This window comes from Nansenia antarctica (genome assembly GCF_963989245.1).
Source record: "Nansenia antarctica genome assembly, chromosome: 15".
Classification (NCBI taxonomy): Eukaryota; Metazoa; Chordata; class Actinopteri; order Argentiniformes; family Microstomatidae; genus Nansenia; species Nansenia antarctica.
Window position 1 is genome coordinate 23,514,674 of NC_137685.1, and position 15,208 is coordinate 23,529,881.

The 15,208-nt window shown below is 42.3% G+C and overlaps 1 protein-coding gene across 1 annotated transcript; it reads right to left on the reverse strand.

Moving 5' to 3' along the window:
* Positions 1 to 797: 797 nt before the first annotated feature.
* On the reverse strand, positions 798 to 4,322 carry LOC308171261 (mitochondrial 10-formyltetrahydrofolate dehydrogenase-like; the record flags this gene model as incomplete). Its single annotated transcript, XM_080546102.1, has 4 exons — positions 798 to 896; positions 3,344 to 3,481; positions 3,874 to 3,963; positions 4,203 to 4,322. The coding sequence occupies 4 exons, from the start codon at positions 4,320 to 4,322 to the stop codon at positions 798 to 800; spliced, it is 447 nt and encodes a 148-aa protein (XP_080402228.1).
* Positions 4,323 to 15,208: the final 10,886 nt, after the last annotated feature.

Here is a 15,208-nt window from a genome sequence, read left to right on the forward strand (position 1 = left end):
GTTTTCAGTCATCCTCCTATTTGTGAGTAACTGTTTTTTTACTGCTCCTATGGTGAGTTACTTATTTTCTATATGTTTATTTATAACGTAAAATGTGTTTTTAAGTTAAACAATTTAGGCTACTCACTGCCTTGTTTAAGAGGATTGTTATCTGACTGTAGTGTCTAGTTTGAATGTGAATGAATGAATGTGTGCAATAGCAACACAAATAAAGTGTTTTCCCCAAGGGAAAAATAAAAAAAAAAGCTTATCAATTAATCGATAATTGATCGTTAATTATTGCGATTATCGAAAAATAAATTTTGATTGTTTGCCCAGCCCTAGTTGTGGAGTACCCTGTACCAGTGGTAAATGTCTCCACAACCCCCTGCCCTCGAATGGTTAATTGCTTTTCTACAAAAGCTACCACATAATATAAAAAATACACAGATGTAACATTATAAAAAATACACAGTTGTAAGTTGTAACATTAAATTCATTTATTTACAATCATTAATCATTTCTTGACTTACTTGACTTAGGTCCTTTTTCTTCAGGGGGGTATTCCATCAACAACGCTAAAAGAAAATCCAGGTTTCGTCTGACAAGTCTCGCGAGAGTTCCTAAAAATATCCAGGCATATTCTGATAAGTCTCGCGAGAAGTTATCAAAAATAAGCCAGGATTTTCCTTTAGCGACGTTGATGGAATACCCCCCGGGTGTGAAGAGTAGGGCCTCCAACGAGTTTACGCCACCGGTCTCCGTCCCTCGCCACCGGTCTCTGTCCCTCGCGACAGCGGCCGCCGCCTCCCCGGGTCTCAGACCCGGCATGTCCCGCTGCCTCTCGACGGTTCTCCTCCAGGTTTCTTTGGGGCGTCGTCCCCTTTTTCTCCGCCCATCAGGGGTCCATCTGAGGGCTCTGCGTTGATGGTCATCCGGGCTTTTCCTCAACACGTGGCCGATGTACTTCCATCTTCTCTTTCTGATCTGCGTGGTAACTTACCATCTCTCTACCAGCACGTTTTCTCACTTCTTCGTTTGACATTATTAATATCACAAGATATCACAAGAAAAGAGGATATTACATACCTGGGCTCCATCTTAGAGGCAAATCTTTCCGGAGATAAAATGGCAGCAAAAGCAATCAAAAAAGTGAACCATAGAACTAGATTCTTGTACAGGATATCCTCACTTGTCAGTAAAAACACACTGAGGACCCTATCAGGAGCTCTCATTCAATGTCACTTCGACTATGCCGTAACATCATGGTACTATAGAACCACAAAGGCCCATAAAACAAGACTCCAGACAGCCCAAAATAAACTGGTTAGGCTTCGGCTAGGCCTCAACCCTAGGACACATCTAACCGCTGCTCATTTTTTGAGCCTTGATTGGCTACGAGTAGTTGACAGAGTGCAGCAGCTTGCACTGGGCCTGGTCTTCAAGATACGCTACACCACAAAGACACCCAAGTACCTGTCAACATACTTCCAAAAAGTGAACAACGTCCACACATACAACACCAGAGGAAGCTCCACGAACCACGTTCAACCGCGTTGCACCACAAACAAGGGGTTAAACTCGTTTGCAAACTATGCAGTAAAAATGTGGAACGCCCTTCCAATAATCTTAAAGGAGTGCAAAACACTGCCCACCTTCAAAACCACTCTCAAAAAACATTTACAGGAGGCTGCAATCCGTAACTGGACCCTCTAAATCAAAAATCAGATTAAAAGACCCGAACTACCCACTGTACATACTTTGTGTTTTGTCCCCCGCCCCCACCTGTGGTGTATGTCCCCACCTGTCCTACCCGCTGTACATACCTTATGTTTTGTTGTATTGTTCTTCCCATGATGGATGTGTGTTTATCTTGTAGATAGTAATAGTTATTTGTCTGTATTATCTTGTAGATAGTACTAGCTTTTTTGTCTGTCTTACATGTAACGATGAATTGAGAATCAAGGACCCCAATTGAAATAAGCCAGTGGCTTTCTTGGGTTTTTATCCTGTTAGTTGACCTTGTATGTAATATGTACTTTCATGTACCTACTTCTGCAAATCTTCTAATAAAGTTTTCAATCAATCAATCAAAACACCCATTTCAGAATACATATATCCTTCCGCCACAGAATATAGTCCCATAAACAACATTAACGATTGCATTGTAGGCTAGGCCACATTCACTTGCCTTTGAGCCAACTTGTTCGTGATTGGTGCCTTGGAATGACACTCCAGATTGGTAGACTGCTATTGGCTAAACAGTGGGCGGAGTCAGCACAGGTGTTCTTTATCAGATTGATTGGGAGGCGCATTGATACTGGAAATGCGGTCGGAGCTGAACTGAAGGGAGTTGGGGGTATTTACCACTGTTGCTAGCCAATCAGAATCCAGTATCCAAACATGCTGTTAGAGAAGTCATTGCTCACCATCATAGAATCCACTAGGAATTCTATATTGTATCACAGGGTGCTTGAGGAAAATGTGAGACCATGCAGAATTGAAGCTAAAGCAGATGTGGACCATGCAACATGACAATGACCCAAAACATTCCAGTAAATCCACCAACGAACGGCTCAAAAGAAAGAAATGGAGAGTTCTGGAACAGGCCAAGTGAAAGCCCGGATCTGAATCCTATTGAGATGCTGTGGGGTGATTTGAAACGGGCTGTGCATGCAAGACAAGACACCCCTCAAACACCACACATCTGGAATAATTCTGCATGGAGGAATGGGAAAAAACTGTGTCAGAGATTTAATTGAGGTTATTTCAGCCAAAAGTGCAACACCAGCTATGAGGGCGAGTTAGTTTTCATTGTTTTTTTTAACACATTTCACATACTTTCAGAATGTCCTTTTGGCCATTTATTTGTTATTTATCTCAATATATCCCGTGTATCAACCAGCCAGTCCAGGTGTGTCCCAATGATCTAAAGCAGCAGTATCCTCCTCTCTCTATCTACATGTCCTTTATGCTAACTCATACATATACATACTAGACCAAGAGGTTAGTCTAGCCTAGCCTGGGACATGGCCCGCTACACCAAGAGGTTAGCCTAGCACGCCTTAGCTTAGCATACATGGCCCGCTACACCAAGAGGTTAGCCTAGCACACATGGCCTCTATAAAAGTCATGACCTATTTGCATACTTCATGGTCAGGTAGTATGGTTGCATGTAGGTATACTACAAGTTCAGAGTCTCACAAAAGCGAATGGAACGAATGGCTATGGTTTATTCAGAGGAATCTTAACTTGAATAATGAGGAAGAAAGTGCGAAACAAGCCAAAGACAATCCCCCAAAAGTGAAACTCTGGTAATATCCAGTGCGTCGTAATGATGTTTGTGTAACATCTGGCAACTTACCATCTTGCCATCGCTGCCAAACAGCACCAGGCCTGCCTTGGTGACCAGACCAGGTCGGCTGGCACCAGGGATCTCCAGGGGCTGTCCGTTAGCAGCGGTGCCGTCGTTTACCAGAGTGGAGCCGTAGAACGTCATCTTCTACAGAGAAAGGTTGGCATGACAACAGTGGGATGAGTTTCTGAGGTGCATCTCAGTACTCACTTTCACCTCTTGTGTTTTCAAGTCAGTGCTGATGAGGGAGAGGGAGAGGCCACTTTACACTACTGTGATTCAGTCTCTGTCTCAGAGGATTTCCACTATAAGTGACTGTGGGCGTATTCTTTTTTTTCTGAGTGGGGCAGTCCCACTCATGGTTTTCTTTTTAATGACAGAGACAGATAGAGATTATGACAGGAAGGATGGGTGAGAGAGAGAAGGGACGACATGCAGGATATGTCCCCGGCCGGAATCGAACCGGGACCCTGCGGTTACATGGTCAGCACTTTAACCCGCTACGCCACCCAAGCGCCCCACTGTGGGCGTATTCTTACCTGTCCATCAACATCAGCCCAGGCACCGGGGACTTTGTCATGACCTCTGATCCAGTTGTGAAGGGCCTCGGCTGACTGGTTCCAGTCAATCTACATCACAGACAAAATGCAAAAATACTGATCAATTGTACATCTCATTCTAACAATGGAGCAATATACACAGCAGAAACCCTAGTGAGTAAGTACAAATGTAAGTACGTCTGGTCATAATAGATTTGACATCACCGAATTTCTATGGAATTCCAGATAGCATTGTAGTAGTACTTGTGGGAAAAGCAAGATGGCAGGAGCAGTCTAGAGTGTTCTGTCCAGGACTAGGTCTTCAGTACCTTTGCGTTGTCTTTCTTCTGGATGCCCTCATAGGTGGCTCCCTCCTCTGATTGGGTGATCTTTGGTGCTTTCCCCGCTGCGATCAACCTCACCGCCTCCACCTGTGAACAACCATGCATACTCAGCCCCCCCAACGGCATGGAATGGATATGTGTGAACCTATTCAAGTGTTATGACGGTGACATTTGGCATTTCCATGTTCATGCTTCATGCATCTTTCTCGAGACAAAACATGCTGGCTGTTTGAGATGTCACGAGTGTCGGTGTGCTTTTGTGTAAACACATCTTTACCATTCAGTATATCACATACAGCCAATACAGCCATTTACCGATTGTGATACTTTGACACAGTAACCTATCCCTCCATTGAGATACATTTGATAAGTGTCAATGTTAGGAATGTCTCCCATGGCCGTAGGCTGCCACTGATTCTATTCAAATGTATTTAATACAGTATTTAATACAGTACGTGTTTATATTTGGAATGTCACACATGGCCCTACCCCCCAATTTACAATGCCATTGTCTGCAATTGTGCCTCTCTGTAAATGTATATATTTGTTTTTGTTATGATGACTGATGTATAGATGATTCACTTACTTTAGACGTAAGTTGCTTTGGATAAAGGCGTCTGCTAAAGGTCTGCTAAAGGTCAATGTAAATGTTACTTATAACACAGTCATTGATCATATTATTATGCCCGGCTGCAACAGCTAAGCATTAGTACATGATGCCTTTTATGGATAATTATAATGCCATAATTGTAATGTCATAGCAAGTTTTATGGTAACCAATCAGGTCACCATGATTAGTCACCCTGACACATGGATATGCTCAATGTTATATCTATTTCAACCACAGGGCGGCGATTTTGTACAGGAAAAGTTATTTTGATTGCTTATGCCTGCCAGCTGCTTCCAACATTGCCCAGGTTAGGATCTCAAAATCACACTAAGTTCCTATACATATTTGAATATTCCCTGATTGTAGGTTAAAATAACATACAGGTTTCAATCGTCAAATCTCAAGTCAAGTCAAGTCAACTTTATTTATATAGCACATTTACATACAGCAGCAGCTGAACCAAAGTGCTTCACAGATGTAAAACAGGTAAAGTGCAGGATATTAAATAAAATGCAACACAATACAAGATGTGATAACAATTTAAAAGAAGAGAAGATAAAAGGACTAAAAACAATAAAACAATAAAAGCCAGGGACATAACAATGGCTAAGTGGGGGGGAAGGCCAGGGAAATTTAAAAACCTCCAGATCTCTGTTGCTATCCACACATCTGTTCTGCTTAGTATTAAAAGTAAAGCAGAAACTTGTCCTGGTTAAAACAGGAAGAGGAGCTTTTTAATATGGAAGCATATAGTAGACTAAATTCAAATGCTAATGCAATATGAGATTGCAATTGCATGTTCCACTTTTGCATGCATTCTTTCAGACAATATTCAAATTCAAATGCAATTCTAATGATTTTCATTTTCATGTACCTGATGTGCACATTCACTGTCAATATTAAAATGATAATGCAAAGCCATTTGACATTTAATTTTCAAAGTCATGCGCTGCTTTGTAACTGACAAAATTCAAAAGTTCATTCTAATGTGCAAATGACTATGCAATCCCAAAATAGCATATTCATTTGCCACTTTTGCCTGCGTTATTTGAGTCAATATTCAAATTGTAATGCAATAATGTGATTCGCAATTGCATTTACATGTTCTAGTAAACACATCCGCTTTGTAGCTGACAAAATTAAAATGACTATGCAATCCCAAAATAGCATATTCATTTGCCACTTTTGCCTGCGTTATTTGAGTCAATATTCAAATTGTAATGCAATAATGTGATCAGCAATTGCATTTACATGTTCTAGGAAACGCATCCGCTTTAAACATTCAAACTCTCTATGCAATTCTAACGCATCCGGGTAGTCATGTCCACGCCCCTTTTTGGGTGATAGCAGTGTAGAAGTTTGACTGGCGGTCAATGGAAATTTCTGGTCTTTGCTACTTTAATCAGATAAAATAAGAAAACCGTAGTGCTTTTTAGATATTAGGAGCCCAAATCCGATTGCCAGTTAGGCAAACTATTATATAGTGTCGTTGCCGATCAATGATCGACTTCGTTATAGAGAGAAAATTAATGAAATAGGGGTTGATTCATCAGAGCAGTCATACGTCCTCTCCCTGTCATCAGGGATGTGTCGATCTTTGATTTGATTTGCCGTGTAAATCCCCAGATGCGAGTGTTACATTAGTTTTCTTAAGATAGGATAATGAATAAATCTGTTCAATGGGCATTTGCCTAATGTTAATCAGTGCCTACTGTTAATCAGTAGCCTGTATGGTGTATATGAAGATGTTATAGCTAGCTAGCTACAATTTATCATGAAAATAATGAACAGCAAGCTAGATCCAAAACTAGGGCCGGTGGAGGAGGGCAAGTGTCACATTGGACAGACTACCGAAACAGAAAAATAAAGTATCTTAACGACAGCAAAAGTGATGGTTGTCAGAAATTGCCTACATTACCTGGAGATTCAATAACATACTTTTATATGACAGGATATGGGTTAGGGTTATATGACACCTGTAGCGAGATAGATAGATAGAGCCAAAAGTAAAAAGTCGCTGAGAGACGCAAGCAGGGTCTGGGCTCGTAATTGTATGATGCGCCAAACAATCCGCTGAGATGAAAAGTACGTTTTAGAGCATTAATTGAATAGAACAATCAAACTTGGCGACGTACAAAAATAATCCATAAGCGATCAAAACCAGAAAAACAACAAACAATGCGTATAGAATATAGAATAGAATATACTTTATTGTCCTTGTACAGTTGCCTATACAATGAAATTGTAGTGGTTCTTCTGAAGGTGCAAAAACAGAAAAACATATTCACATATTCACAAACCTATACACATAACATATCACAAATATTACACACTAGAAAAATTCAAAAGTGAAAATGCTATAAAACAAGCTAAGAGACAATGAGGTCCGTGGTGTCAAGTGCAAATAAAGACAACAATATTAAGAAAATAAAAACAACTATAAAAGCAAGCTAAAAGACATGAGGTCAGTGTCTCATCATATGACTTCTCAATACGGTGATCAAGGCAATAAACAAACAAGTAAACTCACAATAAACCCAGCCTGTTATACTAAATACCCCCTAAATCATATTCATGCCTCCGACAACACCTCAGGCCTTTGGGTGGTTCATCCACATGGATGGAGGCAGACTGAAAGTCTGTAATCCTACTTTGATTGTTTGTTTATTGCCTTGATCACCGTATTGAGAAGTCATATGGTTATGGGGGGTGATATTGCAAGGTATTTTAAGCACCTGCGCACCTTGCATTGCGGTAGTGGAGAGAGAAGGGAGCAATGTATTTTTGTTGACCGCATTATACGCATATGACGCAGATGAACCACTGATGAACCAGATGAGACACTGACCTCATGTCTTTTAGCTTGCTTTTATAGTTGTTTTTATTTTCTTAATATTGTTGTGAATACCGGTATGTGAATATGTTTTTCTGTTTTTGCACCTTCAAAAGAACCACATTTTCATTGTATAGGCAACTGTACAAGGACAATAAAATCTATTCTTTCAACCCTTCCAACTTTCTGAATGAGCAGGGAGAGTTTGAGAAGCCTGAGGCCTTCCTGCCCTTCTCTGCAGGTATATAGCGCAAAACAAAGTACATCGCTATAGATAAATGTTGATGATGGATGGAAATAAATGGCTGATTTAGCTTTTTTCTTGTTATTGTTGTTAATGTTTCAGGGCCTCGTATGTGTCTTGGGGAAGGACTAGCTCGTATGGAGCTTTTCCTGATTATGGTGACGCTTCTGCGACGCTTCCAGTTTGTCTGGCCTGAGGACGCAGGGGAACCTGACTACACTCCTGTGTTTGGAGTTACTCTGTCCCCCAAGCCCTATAGACTAGGTGTAAGGCTGAGAGGGAACCAGTGAGGGGGAAGAGGTCAGGTATAGTCTGATATTATTGATGTGATATAGTTAAACCCTGTATGTTGTTGTTGTTGTTGTTGTTGTTGTTGTTGTTGTTGTACGTAAATCTATTGTACTTGCTATTGTGTTTTACACAAATAATTGTTGCTGTCAGTTTTGCTTTGTATAACCTTGATTAAGATTGATGGAACACTTGGCGCACTGTGTGACAAAATGTTGGTTCAAGTAAATATGTCTTCCTCCTTCGTCTCCTTCCTTACATGCGTTACCATTGAAGAGCATACGTTGTTAAAATGTTATTGGACTGGTATGTAATATTTTTGTAAAATAAATAGTTAGCAAACATTCGTTTAACATAAGTTATGTGGAATGTTTGGCTTGCTGAATTCTTAATAAAAGTATTTATAAATGATTGTTCTGCAGTTGTTCCTCGTCTCTAAAGCATCTTTCACACAGGTCACAACCAATGAATCGAGACTAGCAACCTGTCTTGTACAGTTGCAATCAAAATTATTCAACCCCCAATTGCACATTAGGTTTATTGGCAAACTATTTCTCAGCTGTTTGCAATAAACAAATTACACAATAACTGTTTAAGTAGTTCAATGAAACTAATATTACACGTAAAAAAAAAAAAAAAAAATCAACACAAAATTCTACTTGAGTAGGCTACAGCTCAAGCAGGAGTTGAAAATGTGAGAAAGATGCGGTGCCAACAACAGATTAACATCGCTATTAAAATCGATTTTTCTCGGACCTAGCAAAAGTGAACCCTCGCATATGGAGTATACGGTTTTAGCAACAATGCATATCAGACTGAAAGGATATTATGGAAGGAGTCGCAGAGCTATATTATTTACAGTGCAATAAAATATGAAATAAAATTGTATTGGTCATTTAAACACAATATGCAAGACACAGCGTAATGAAGTGCTTTTGGGCAAACAATGATGCAACAATCAACAATACATTTTGTTGTCCTGGTGACGCCATGACGTAATAATAACGTAACGTCATCATACATTGATATATAGCCCATAACAATCATCAACAACATTCAGACACGCTGTATCTATCAGAGAGTACACGTATTGCGACAGACTGCGCTTACTTATCTATAGCCATGGCGATGTTACCGGACCGTTAACATGTCAGCCACTTCAACCAAATTCGTGCGCTTCCGCGTGCCCTTGCAGTCGTCTGCAAGCTTGGATCCAAGCTCGGTTCCAAGGTTGGTTCCCAGCTCGGAGCTTCAAGGTTTCGATGCGGTCATTGGATTGCAGCTCATGGTGTGTATCCTCTCCTTGCTCTGGCTCCTGAGCTGGATGATTAACCGGAGGAAAGGTGGCACCGGCGCGCTCCCGGCAAGCGAGGTAAACTGCGCGTCAATATTAATATTAATGAGCGTAAAGCACCGTTGGGCTAGTGCTGTGTGTTATGATTAAGGTTGTGTGTCAGGGCTGTGTGTTTTAATGCTGTGTGTCAGGGCTGTGTCTTAAGGCTGTGTGCTAGGGCTTGCGTGTATTTAAAAGGCTAATACTTACATTACATTCCCATTTTGTATTTGAACAGGAGGAAATCTCGACACCAACAATTGACCAAAAAATGTAAGTGTCATTAATTATGATTTGTCATAATTCTTTGTTAAACTAAAGTGGTTTGATGATAACATGAACAGCCTAAATGCCTGCTGTGTTAGCCAGAATGAGAGCCCTGTTTGTTGTCCTCCTGCAGAAAGCTGTTGAAGGAGTTCACAGACCAAATAAAAAAAAAGCGATTGGAGAAGATGCTGGACATCCTGGAGTTTAAGCTGGATACTCACCTGGGCTCTGACTCCTCCTCTGACTCCGCCTCCTGCTCCAATTGGCCCTCCTCCTCGGCTCAGTCGTCCAGCTGCTGGTCTCAGAGGCCCTGTAGAACGTGTCGCCATAGGAACAGAAGAGGGGGGGGGGACAGGTGTCCAGGCGTGCCAGACTTCTTCCAGTCAAAAAGTTCAGCCTGCCAGCAAGACTCCGGTGCCTGTCACAGTTCCTCTGAGAACACGACCCGTGACCCCCTGCTGTCTCTGGAATTTCAAGACTCTGACCCGGACCTCCATCACAACCAGCACAAACAAGACCTGACCACTAACCCCCACGCCACTCTCAACCAGAGCCCCGAGCAGAGTACTACCCACGCCACTCTCAACCAGAGCCCTACCCCCAGACCGGGCCGGCTGGTCGTGCAGTGGAGGCGTGGACCCCCGGAGGCCCAGTGCCGCCCCAGACGCCCCCTGGAGTCCGGCACGAGTGCCTCCTGCCCACGGGCCAACTCTCCGTGCCAGCCTGTCACCACGGCAACGGAGGGCAAGCCCATCATGATGTTCCTGCGGGCCGCCTCCGTCCCCTTCATCTCTCAGGAGACCAGAGAGAAGTTGGAGTCGCACGTCCGAGGCAAACTCAGCCATCGTCTCTGGGGCTTCCCCCAGCGGGTCACCAGGTACGTGGGAGACCTGACGCCTCTTCTGGTGCCCTCGCTGGCCACGGGAGACAGCAGGGTCATGGGCCATGTGACCGGCTCTGTGTTCTCTCTGTGGGACAGCCGGCTGAGGGACAAGAGCAGACCACAGGTTAACCCCAACCTGAACACAAAGCCTAACCTGAGAACGGTCATCCTGCCCCACCCGGCTAGTACTGGTGACACCAACCCTTCCCAGAGGGCTTTGCAGGAGAAGCAAGAGCCCAGGCTGGACATGAGCCTGAGGAGGAAGTGTCTGGAGGTCAAACTGTCTCACAATCAGGGAGATTCCCTCCATGAACCAGCCAACCAGGGAGGTACCCTCCACCAACCATGTCATCAAGGAGGTTCCCTCCACCAACCAGCCAATCAGGGAGGTTCCCTCCACCAACCATGTCATCAGGGAGGTTCCCTCCACCAACCAGCCAATCAGGGAGGTCCCGTCCACCAACCAGATCATCAGGGAGGAGAAAAAAAAGCTCAGTGGCTGTCAGTGGCTGTCTCAGTGGCTGAGTCAGTGGCTGTCTCAGTGGCTGTGTCAGTGGCTGTCTCAGTGGCTGTCAGTGGCTGTCTCATTGGCTGTCTCAGTGGCTGTCTCATTGGCTGTCTCAGTGGCTGTCTCAGTGGCTGTGGCTGTCTCAGTGGCTGTCTCAGTGGCTGTCAGTGGCTGTCTCAGTGGCTGTCTCAGTGGCTGTCTCAGTGGCTGTCTCAGTGGCTGTCTCAGTGGCTGTGTCAGCGGCTGTGTCAGTGGCTGTGTCAGTTGCCGTGTCAGTGGCTGTCTCGGTGGCTGTCTCAGTGGCTGTCTCAGTGGCTGTCTCTGTCACGTCCTAACTCTGTCACGTCCTAACTCTGTCACGTCCTCTCATTTGAGTGAGGATGCTGCAGTCATGGCTGATGCAACAAGAAACAGCAGAAAAGCTGGTTCAACCCCATGGCTCCCGGACATATTAAGCATTATATTTTGGACATTTTGGATACAGTGGAAGATGTATACATTAAACTGTCTATCTTTCTCTACATATTTCTCAATTTTGTGTTCCTGAGCTGATTGTTGACTTCATGTAGCCTATGGGACCAGCCTCATTTATAAAGCTTTGCGTATAACTGGCGTAAACGGCTTGCGTACCAACGCAAAGCAAGAACATTTACCCACACCAACATTCGGATTAATAAAACGGTGCGCACGCCAGTGGCATTTGCAAGTCCCACACCTGCTTCCATTTATGAATCACAATCAACTCTAAAATGTTGTGCACGTGAACGAGCATCTTGTACCACCCTTTTGACGCCCATAGTTGCCTATAATAATAACTTTGTATTTGTATAGCACTTTTCCTGCAAACGTTGCATATAAATGGTCAGTCAAAAGCCAGACAGAACTCCGAAAAATGCCTGTAATAACTCCGCATAACCAGTAGGTAATGTGCGTACGTCAAGTCAATTACCTGACGTAGAGCTACGATCGTTTCCACGGTCAAATTGACTCACGTTGAAATTTTATAAATCACTACTTTGACGTGGTTTTCTACGTACGACACGGGTAAGATCAAATTTGATCCAAAGTACTTTCTATAAATGAGGCCCCAGGAAACGCAGATGCATTTCATGATCATCGACACCCCAAGAGGCGAGATCTTGTGAAACTGTGCGCACCTCTAAGCACACTGGCAGCCATGCGTACGCATAGAAACTGGAGAAATTATCAACTGCGCCTCCGCTGGCAGAAGTATGAAAGAGGAGAAACGCTTTGAAATGGATACCATTTCCACCGACATAAGAAATATTGCCTCATGTATTATGAAGGAGTGCACAAAGGATACGTGCGCACTGCACATATCTTATTCGTCCTTGTCCTGTACGCATCACACTGTATAGATATATCTTTACTGTACATATTGATATTCATGCAAATATATTTACTTTTTACATTCATATTCAGTGCATGTAGCGCGAGGCTACATTAACAACTTGACCACCGTCCGCATTGACTTCACAGTAATCAACGTCAGTAATGACTATTCTGAAGAAAATATGCTTGCTTCAGCTTGATAAAAGTATGTACATGTCAATGAATAGACAGTAGGCTACAGTGGTTAATGTGGGGTAATATAACCAGGCTATCCAATTTTATGGAGAGTGAGGACACGATACTGTACTCAGGGGCGCCGCTAAGGGGGTGGTAAGTTAGGACGATTCTAAGGGCCCAGCACTGACAGGGGCCCATGAGAATCTTAAAAAAAAATATATATATATTTATAAATAATATTATTATTATTATCATAAGGACGTTAATGTAGCCGAATTCAAATTATAATTATATGTATTATTCTCTATGTTTAACAAAATTAAGCCTTATTATTTACCCCTCTATTTATTCATTGCATGGTTCAGTCCACCGTGCGCGAGCTGCTAGACTAGACTAGAGGAACGTTACCGCAAATATTCTGACAAGGAGAGAGACGATGTCGTGAAAGGCAAAGCCAAAGTCAGGGTCTCAAAAGAGAAAAGTAAAAGTAAAGAACGAGGAGAGTGACAAAAAAGGGCGACAGCTAGTATGTAGGCTATCTATCTAGACAACAGTGGTTTAGTGATCTAATCACTGCGTGGATGATCTAGTTAGCTCGCTATAACTAATTAACATTAACTTCAAGTAATGTTAACTTACAGTGCACTGTCAGTATAATTTCAGTTAAATGTATGAGATGAGTGCAATTTTGGTCCAAATATAGGTTATTAGAGCTCAGTGAATTTGTATCCAGCAGCTATGCACTCTTGCTATAGCTAGCTAGCTAACTAGTATAATGTTACATGCTAATCACGTCATGCACAGATGCAGGATCAGGACTCCTTCCCTCAACCCACCTCCCAGTTGAAGGAGAAGGAGGTGAGCAGTAGGAGTTTGGGGTTAACAAACATATTTTGAATATTTTAATGTATGCTGCATTACCATGCATGCATTGAATACAACTTTAGCTAATATTCATATTTAGTTAATAGTTCTTCCAGTAATTGCAATAACATTGACCACTGGCATCTTAACTCATTGACTGCCAAAGACGCCAATTGGCGTCTTATAGAATAGTAACGTTGACTGCCAAAGACAGATTTTTTTTTTCTTTTCGCGGGGATCGCGTTATTGACATGTTCTACACCTAGCGAGTGAATTTCAGACTTGGGTGTAATGTATTTCGGTCCCAGATGGGGGCAGTAGTTCGATAAAAGCCTGGAGAAGGAAGTGGCTTGCTGTGGGTTGGTAGTAATGGCGAAACGGATCAGGGTATGTGCCAAACGCGGCGCGGAGCATTGCGGCGCGGAGCATTGCGGAGCATCGCGGCCATCGCGCGACTCTTCAAACAGTTCAGAGTCGGATGATACAGAAAAAGTGCAGAAAAAAAAAAGAAAAAAAAAGTTCTGCAGAAAAAGCTCGTTTTCTCTGTTTATTGGTCAAAATCAGGTGTTTTTGCTGAAACCACCCTATGTTCTACGGCCGATTTCTAAACACTCAAAGAGGCTAGAAACAAACTTTCTTTTTCTGATGAAAGAAGAGAGTCTAAAGTTTTGGTAGATATGTTCAATGTTTATGTAGTCCGAAAAGTCAATATTTGGTGGGTCTTCAAAGTTCAGCGAAAATGCCCCAAAAGTCTGGCAGTGTGGAGCTCTCCGCTCTGAACATGGCTGGCAGTCAAAGAGTAATATTGTTAGCTAGCTAGATAACATCTAAGTTAGCTAATCTGGTGTAATGTATGTATTATTATGTTAATACTATTATAGGACATAATATGAATTATGTACCTATGGATACTCCATGCCAGGGCCCTCTTCAAGCAAGGCAGCCAGAGAGGAGAGCAGAGGTAAAGAGGCAGAAGAAGCAGAGCAAGAAGTAACAAAGGACAATGACAGCAGCACAGCAAGTTGGCTTCATCACTAGATTTCAAGGATCTTATTAAAGATGTTGCTACTAAGAAGGCCCAGCGTTTAGCTTTGATTTGATTTGATCTCTTTACTCCTATCTTGAATCGTTGTGCATTAGGCTAGATATAGTTTTTAGCTCTCCAGGTATACTATTCCACAGTACTGCCGCAGTGTAAAAATAAAAATCTTCCCATTTCACATTCAATTTCGCTGGCACCATGTCTGTGTTGCTCCCTCTTGTATAAGACACGTTTGTCTTTGTGTGAAACAAGCAATGCTGAGTCAGTAAATATCTCTCTGCTGTAATTCTTCATTGATCTAATCCTGACAGTATTATGGCCAACTGATCTTTACAAGATCTACATTTATTTAGACACAATACCACCCCATTACAATTATATTTTTTACTTTTTGTGTGATTTATACTTTTATAATTGGGTTCCAATCTTCATTTAATTATACTTTTGTCCTTGTGTTGTTCAAGTCTTAATTTAATAAGTTAAAGAATGTTGAGATTTCTTTGCTGAATTGTTGATTCCTGTATTAACTGTAATTTTAAATTACATTTACAAAAGACGTCCATCATTGGATTTCTTGCAGTGCATCAAT